General features: G+C 38.6%; 1 protein-coding gene across 1 annotated transcript in view; it reads left to right on the top strand.

Annotated features, from left to right (window-relative positions):
• The first annotated feature begins 4,156 nt into the window (after positions 1-4,156).
• The window catches only part of RYK (receptor like tyrosine kinase), a 42,678-nt gene continuing 38,068 nt past the window's right edge, over positions 4,157-8,766 (top strand). Inside the window, exons 1-3 of the mRNA XM_010176290.2 lie at positions 4,157-4,279; positions 6,382-6,481; positions 7,691-7,825. Coding sequence (XP_010174592.2) covers positions 6,418-6,481; positions 7,691-7,825 — 199 coding nt within the window. The 5' untranslated portion in view covers positions 4,157-4,279; positions 6,382-6,417. The remainder of the gene's footprint in view (positions 4,280-6,381; positions 6,482-7,690; positions 7,826-8,766) is intronic.

Below are 8,766 nucleotides of genomic sequence, written 5' to 3' on the forward strand. Positions count from 1 at the left end.
TTGAAATAAAAGAAAACTTAACATAATACTCATATTAAAATAATTATGATAATAGTAGTAAAATATGGAAATGAGCGATGCCCAGTGCCATTGCTCACCACCTGCTGACCAAGCCCGGCTCATTCCCAGATAACGATCCCGGAGGAGTGACAATCCCGAACCGAAACCGCAATCCCGGGAGAGCGAGAGCCCGAGCGAAAGCCAGAGAGAGCAAGAGAGGAAGAGCCCCTCATGAATGTCCTGCCCATGGGGGACAGGAGATGGAACAGCCCATTGGCAGAGCCAAATGCCAACTGAGCTGATTCATTTCAATATTCCTCACCCCCTTAGATCTTGCACTTGCAGACTGACAAAACACAAAGTCCTTCACTCCCAGTGACACAAATGCCAACATGGGGATGTTCTCAGTGTTTCTCTCCTAACAAATCCCAGCTGAACCCAAACCCCAGCGCTGTTCTAGCTGCTGAACAGAAACCAGCTCTGGCCCAGCTCAGACCAGGACAATATCTTATGTTTGTTAAAATCTATTAACTGTAGAAGTTGAGTCCACCCACTACGGAGCTCTTGAGCACGCACAGGCAATTTTTGTGGATGTGGGGAAATTTTCTCTTCCTCTAAGTGGAAGACCCACAAAAGACAGGAGGCCCAGGAGTGCAGTGAGTGAAGCAATGGCAGCCTGCATCAAAAATACTCCAATCGAGTAACCATTCAGTGAGCTCCAGCTCTGGCTTTCCCCACTGTTCGCTGCGGTGCCCTGTGCAGTTCCATACCTGTACGTACCTTACAGCCGGGACGCAGTGCAGCTCCCGGCATCGCTGATCGGCACCTGGGCTCCTTTGTGTCAGGCAGAACACACCTTCCTGCCTGGCTGCCTGCCCAGAGCGCAGGCAGGGTGCTTTTTTTGACTGGCAGGTGCAGCTGTAATTTTTTGTGTGTTTTGCTGGCCTGATTGTGATAAATTATATAGACAGAGTGCTTCAGGAATTCAGGAATGAGGTGGAGGAGGCAGCGAGGGGATGAAAAAATTAGGGATGGGAGGATGGTCTAGAAGGAAAACTGGACCATGGTGGATTGGAGGTAGGGAGGTGGGAGCTTGCTTGTCTGGTGTGGACACAGGTTCTTAGCTGTGCATGGCAAATTGGATTTTATCTGTAGTTCACTGATGGGAAAAGTTGCTATAGAGGAAATATTTTAATTGTTGATCAACTTAAAAGGAAAAAAAAATACCATGCAGTATCGAAACACTGGCATTTCCCAGGTACGTATCTATCAGTTTCCAAGGTTTGAGAAAGCATTTATCCAAATTCACAGAAGAAAAAACCTCTAGTGAGAAGCTGTTGGAAGATACTGCCTGTTAATTTAGGAAATTTGTGACCCTCAAAAACACTAGAAGGGCAGAGGATTTACTGGTAAAGTGTCACTGTGTATTTACTTTGGTTTTATATTCTTCCCTTGGTGTTTTCTGTAGACCCCTGATACAAACAAGATACTAAGTCAGGCAATCTGCCTTTTTTTGACTTGAGCTACACTGCAAAACCTCTTAAATTATTTCTGTATGCCAATCTTTTAGCTAGAGCATAATTTTTTGAAGTAATAAAATTGACATTGATTTGCTGCTCTTACATGATGCTGTTGAAATTCATCTAATTAGCATTGCCTTTTAGTGTGCAGCTTTTTATGGCACTACAGGCATGAAAACATGAGTGGTCTATACAATGAAATTACTTGGTGTTGTACCTCTATTAGAGCTTAAAGATTTGATAGATCTTCTGCAGGGTAATTTGGTTTCGTACACGTTTAGCTATTATTGCACATCAAGATATTTATGCTTGACAGCTTCAATTTGGATTGCCTTTTACATTACTTTTATAAAGGCCAGTTTTTATAACAGTTTTACTGCTGTGTACTCGTTTGATTTGTATGACCAGTTTCTGTACAAAGTTTATATTAAATCAAGGTTTATCACCTTGAAAATTTCATGATGTTACAAGTTCTGAAATGTTTTTGTGAACCTCTAATTGCTGGTGTGACCATTTATCAGCGAGAGAAGGTTTTCTTTATTCCAAAAGCAGTTTCATTGTTTCACCTGCTAATCCTTTTGTCTTCCTGATCTTTTTAAATAACTTGTACTTAATTGTGTTTAATTGGAATACTTTATTTAGTAAGTTTATGCTCATAAAGCTTCCCATCTTCTTGATCAGATCTAATGGCAAATGTCTGATAGTTGTGAGTGCTTGTCCATGTCTCTACGCTTTTTCCACATTTCCTAAGTCTGAGGTAGATTGCGTATATAAACATTTACACATGTAAAAATTATCTGGGCAAGGTATTTTGGAAGTTTACTGTTTCTTTTACATGTTTTCAAAATTTTATTCTGTTTCAAGGGGTGTGTGTGTGCTTCCTCCTCCTCATTATTTGACTGGTGGATATGCTTTTGCCATTTATTATTGAATGGAAATACGGACAAATTAAAGAATAAAAGTTTAACTTTTTTTACTATACTGTCTCAAGCTGAATATATTGAGCATTCAAGGTGTTACCTGCATCTTTTTCTGTTCAAGGTCTTGTTTGAGAGCGTTTCTCCCTGGAATTACTGTTCTGTTGATTCCTTTTATGCATCCTGTTCCTAGGGTTCTTCCCTTTGCCATCCCCCACTATTTGTAATTATATACTCTTGGGTTTTGATTAAGTTTCAGGACACTAATGAGCCAGCAGGGAGTTAAAGTGGTTAACAGGAAGAAGAATGAAGAGGAATGTCTTGGCTGCATTTCTGTATCTTGTGAAAACGAGGTGGATTAAATCAGGGTCTGGAATAAGAGAACGCTTATCACTTTGCACTGATATGTGCCCAGTTTTTGCACTAAATGGAAGGAATTATTTCTCTCAAGCTGATTCTTTCTTTCTTCAAATGCAGCTTGTCTACATGGTTCAATAATTATCTTTCTTTTTTTTTCTCTTTCCTAAAAAAAAATAATAAAACCCTTTCATGTTTCCCTAGATTCTTGTAATAACTTCAGGATGCCTTAAATGCTGTCGTATTGGAGTCACAGCCTTTCCAGTTTTCTTGACTTTCTAGCCATAATAAAAATAACTTCATTATTTGCCTTCCTGATCATACAGTGAATATTTTAATTGAACTCAGTTCCCTCTGTGTAGATCCCTCTTGGAGTGGGCACCTCTGGTTGATTTGACTGGTTGTTTTCTTAGCATGTCAATATGTTGCTGAGCCTGGATAGCATTTAACTGGGAGCAATGGAGGAAAAGCTGTGTGAGACAAGGCAAAATGGGAATGATTACCAATACAGTGTAGTTTTGTCCTGAGGATATGGAGCTGGAATTAATTTTGTGGCTGCAGGGAAGGGGGTTAAATTGTAATGTTTACTTTACCACTAATTGCTAATGACACCCAGGGCAAGCTGTAGGGTCCTGCCCTGTATGGAGTGTTGTGACCTTGGGATGTGTGCAGCAAAAGATGATGGCAGCTTCAGTATTTTTAGTATCAGAGTATGTCTTATTTAGGAAAATGGACTTTAGTGCTCTGTAATATTTTTGTGGGTCTTCCAATTATCTTGGTTTATTTAAAAGTCCAGAAAGCAAAGGGTAGACACTAAATATTAGTATTACTTGGTGTACAAATGTCATTCCTCCTCTCCTTATGTGCTTTGTGTTCTGATCTAATTAACCTGAAGTTAATTCCATAGTGCTTATGTGTCTCAGCTCAAGAAATGAGCTATTCCAGGAAGAATTACCTGCAGTTAATGATCTGATAATCCAAAGCACTTTGTTTTCAGTGTAGACAGTTGTAAACAAGGGCAAAACTGGACCTGTGATTCCCAGAAGCAGACAAGGGTGTGTTCAGGAGAGTCTGTAATGACTCTTTTGGAGGATTTTGTGTTTCCTTCTATTACATTCCAGCTCTTACCTGTTTATGAGGCTGTAGCATCTCTGAAATTGTTGCTTTGTACGAGTTTGAAGTGGTCTTGTTAATGCTGACATGCATGAAGCACTGATCTCCAAACCTGTAATTGGATTTATGGACTTCAGGAAGTATTTGCTTCAACGTTCAAGTGAAGCTGGTGGTTCTGAGAGTTGTTTGTTCTGGTGTGTTACTGCTGGTCCTGTTCTTCCTCATCATACTCTTTTCTTTCTCATTACAGGTCTAGATGCAGAGTTGTCTTACGTGAGGAATGATGTGGTTAATCACTATGCGTTGTCCTTCAATCTCTTAATACCCAGTGAGACCAATAATCTTCACTTCAGCTGGCATGCTAAATCCAAGGTAAGCAGGCATAACTGCTGTCTTTGAGTACTTGATATGTGAGCTGTACTGCTTAGTGAATACTCACTATTATAATTTAATGTCTTTTTTTCTGTGCAAAAATCAGCATATGCTAGGTGTGAAAGAATTACTTATATGATGGCAGGCAGTAAGTTAAGATTGTTTTAGAATCTTCTTGTTTTAGAAAGGTTAAGCACTTCTTTTGAAGTATGTTATACTTCTTGCTTCTGGCAAGCTACATGTATGTATATGCGTGTGTATGTGTATATACACATACACATAAAAGCTGCTGGCTGTGGAATCTCTTCTGGTGTTGCACTGAACACACAGAAAGGGCAGCCATGAACTGAAGCTTCTGGAAATCAAATGTAGAGCAATTGTGTTTGAGACATTTCTAGAAACATGTTTGGAGACAAGAAAAACCTATAAAAGTAGCATCTAGTATATTATTGCCGAACCTCGATTAAATGGAAAGGGATTTTTATTTCACTTAATTAAAATGGCTGGAGCATGCAGCAACAGCTGTCCTAAAGATTGCATATGCTCTTACATTTTGAAGGATTTCCGGTTACTTAACAATTTATGTATATGAAATAATCTGTTTAGTGCCAGATGTTAATTCTTTTTCTTTTTTAAAATTGAGCAATGGTTATTCTTCTGTCCTTAAGTAGGAAAGACTCCAGTAGGAACAGTAATATTTAACAACTCCACCAGTGCAGTTTCTGAAGATTCATTCTGCCAGTGTTCTTCCCTTTGAGGTGTAATTTCTTACGAGAAGTGAATTTTGACCTGCAACGGTATTGGGTACAGTGCAAGCTGGCTCTCTACTTGCCATTATTCCACCTTCACTGGCAGTTACAGAATCCCAGCATCCCAGAATGGCCTCGATGGGAAAAGACCTTTAATATCATTGAGTCCATTTGTTGACCCAACACTGACAAGTCCCCGACTAAACCATGTCCCTCAGCACTGTGTCTACACGACTCTTCAATCCCTCCAGGGATGGGAACTGCACCACTGCCCTGGGCAACCCCTTCCAATGCCTCAGAACCCTTTCAGCAAAGAAATTCTTCCTCACATCCAATCTCAATTGCCCTTGGTGCAACTTGAGGCCATTTCCTCTTGTCCTGTCACTTGTTCCTTGGTTGAACAGACCCACCCCCACCTCTCAATTCAGTCACTTGCTATCTGAATAGAACCTTCGAAGGAGTTTCCTTGTTGTTACAACTTCAGCTATAAGCTTTCTGCATCACTGTCCCTGCCCTGAATTCCCTCAGGCCTGTTGTTGAATTTTGAACAGCAGTTTTTGAGCTTGTGTAGCCTTGCTTCCCTTACTGTGATTGCACCACTTGACATCTTCTGTGCTGATTTTATAGGATGGAGGTAGTGCAGTTTGTAGGAGCTCAGAAACTGGGTTATGTTTCTGCCCTTGGCATCTTGCCTGAAAAATAAATTGATAACATAAATGCATCCTATTATGTTTTAGAAAGGGGGGGGGAATAAAATAATGGAGCGTACAAAGTCAAACCAAATTCATTCATCTGAGTGGATAGGGTGAATTTCCAACAAGAATTTATGACTTAGTTACAGTAGGCCCTGTACTTTTTTTGGAATGAATATTTTGCAGAATCAGCTATCAGCTTCTTAAGTGGAAACAAAATCTTGACTATAGTTGAATACATTGTTTGTAAGCAGTTTTGGCTGTATAGTTTATAAAACTAACTAGAGGAACGGGAATTTTTTTTAATTCCTCTGGTTTTAACAAACTGTTTTTTGAACTTTGTAAGTTTGAAAGTATCAGTGAGTGAGGTTTGTGGTGGGTTTTTTTAATACAACACTTTAAATTCTGGCTCAGGTTTTCAAGAATTATTTCAAGTGTGTCTTCTGTTTTGGCTTTCTTAATTTGAACTGTTGCAAAAGTCTGATATTTAGGCTTTGTATAAGAAACCTTGCATTTGGGCATCTAAAATCAACAATATTCTCTGAAAATAAGATACAGTTTTTTGATTTCAAGAAAGAGATTATCAAAGGGTAAGTAACATTTCTTTTTACTACTATAGAAGTTTCTTAATATGTCTTGCATCTCCCAACTGTTGTTACAGGTTGAGTATAAACTGGGATTTCAGGTAGATAATCCCATGGCCATGGCTATGCCCCAGGCCAACATTTCTCTACAAGGAGAAGTTCCTCGCACCCTTTCAGGTAAAGAAACATTCCACCTCCTGAACATGTACAACTAGTGCTGATGCTAATAATTCTTTCTGGTGGTACCTTGGTTTTTTCCCAAAATGTGTATAGTGTTGTGTAGAAGTGTATCTTTTCTATATTAAACATAATATTTTTGCTGGTCTTCTGCAACAGTTATGACATTGCTCAAAGGGAATTACACTCTCAGACTAATAGTCCGAGAGTGATATTTTTCTGCTTGTTTAGTGGGATAGAGATTTTTCCTGGAAAGAAAATGTGACATTTCTTTTGTATGTATATATACATATATTTATATGTATAATACATGTATGTACATAAGGTTCCTGTTCCCTTTCAACAGTAATAATTAACAATTGCATGGATTTTAAAATCCACAACTTTTGATTTTTCTGGCCTATAGAGATGACATTTCAAAATGTGTGGTAGTTGTTACTATGTTAAAGTGTTTATGGTAAATTTTAAACCTGAGAAAACTATTTTGAATCTGTATTAGCTCCTCCATAGGATTTATACTAGAAACAACTAAATTTGTTTCAAGAAATGTGCAAATGATCATCATTCCTTGCTCATTGAGCTCTGGTTCCTCACTGCCATATGCTCTCTTAGATACTCAAGAGGCTATAAAATACATATTGATGTTTTGGTTTTGTACCACTTTTTGTGAAAGCAACCACTGGGGAATTAGGCTTGTTGTGTCTGCTGTGTTGGCATAAATAATGCTGTTATATGAGCTAGAAAATAAATAATGTCATATTAGTTTAAGCTTTGATTCCAGTCAGATTTGCAGAGACCGAAGTATTTAAACTTAATAGTTGTGAAAAAAGCTAAACTTCATAGCATTTGGAAAAGCAATAAAGAAAACAACATTTTCTGGTTTTCTGTGATAATAGGTTTCTCTTGTGACAGCACTTTAGCTCCAAAGCTGATGCCTGGCTAATGGTCACTTCTCCACAGATACAATTTTAGTAATCTCTAAACTTCTAATATAGCTCACATAAATTAATATAAAAATCTGTGCCCTTTAATTCTTTTAATAGTTGTCTGAAGTTGTCAAAGTTACAAGGCATGAAGGCTAAAATAGCATTTCTTAATAGCAAGTTGTTTAAAAAGATACATTATAAACATGATTTAAATATTCTTTCACCACAGTGTCTGAAAAGTGCTCGAAGTTAATTGTAACGCCTCTTTGTTGTCTGTTTGCAGTGTTTCGCGTCGAACTCTCCTGCACTGGCAGACTCGACTCTGAGGTCACAATACTAATGCAGCTCAACTTGACAATAAATTCATCAAAAAACATAACAGTTTTAAATTTCAAACGAAGGAAAATGTGCTACAGAAGTAAGATATTAAGTTTCAAATATTAAAAAGCTTTTAGTGTTAAATTGTGATAGGAAAAAGGAGTGGGAAAGTATACGGACCGGGACATGAGTAACAGTTCCCCAGAGTGAATGTTGGAGAGGATAGGAAGAAACCAGGTAAAATTTTGCCTTTCAGAGACAAATGGGGACTTTTGGTAAAAGCAGAAGCTGATGGATGAACAGATTCCCCAAGCGTTCTGCTGCACTGACTGACCTTTTTACATAAATACCAAAAAGCAGTTTCTCTGTTGTGCTTGGAAGGAAGAAACTGGTTTCCTCAAAACTGCAGCGCTCTGAATATTCGAATTATTCTAAGATTAACAACTAAATGTACTTAGTTGATAAAATGAGATAAACTTAAAATTATCTGTTTACTAAATCTAAGCAGGTGTTAGTCTTTTAAACTTAAAGTGTGTGGTGGTTGCACTTGGCCAGCACTTGGATGCAGCCAAACATAGCTGCTTGCTCATTCCTTGCCCAGGGGACAGGGGAGAGAATTGGGGGGCAAAGGGAAGGAGACTCGTAGGGTGAGATAAGAACAACTTAATCATTGAAATAAAAGAAAACATAATACTGCTATTAAAATAATAATTATAATTATAATTATACTAGTAATAAAATATGCAAATGAGTGATACCCAGTGCCATTGCTATCTCTCCTATGAAGACAGGCTGAAAGAGTTGGGGCTGTTCAGCCTGGAGAAGAGAAGGCTCTGGGGGGATCTCATAGTGGCCTTCCAGTACCTGAAGGGGCCTACAAGAAAGCTGGGGAAGGACTTTTCATAAGGGCGGTTAATGACAAAACAAGGGGAAATGGGTTTAAACTGAAAGAGGGGAGGTTTAGATTAGATATTAGGAAGAAGTTCTTCACTGTGAGGGTGGTCAGACACTGGACCAGGTTGCCCCAGGAAGCTGTGGGGG

This window comes from Antrostomus carolinensis, unplaced genomic scaffold (genome assembly GCF_000700745.2).
Source record: "Antrostomus carolinensis isolate BGI_N321 unplaced genomic scaffold, ASM70074v2 scaffold14349, whole genome shotgun sequence".
NCBI lineage: Eukaryota > Metazoa > Chordata > Aves > Caprimulgiformes > Caprimulgidae > Antrostomus > Antrostomus carolinensis.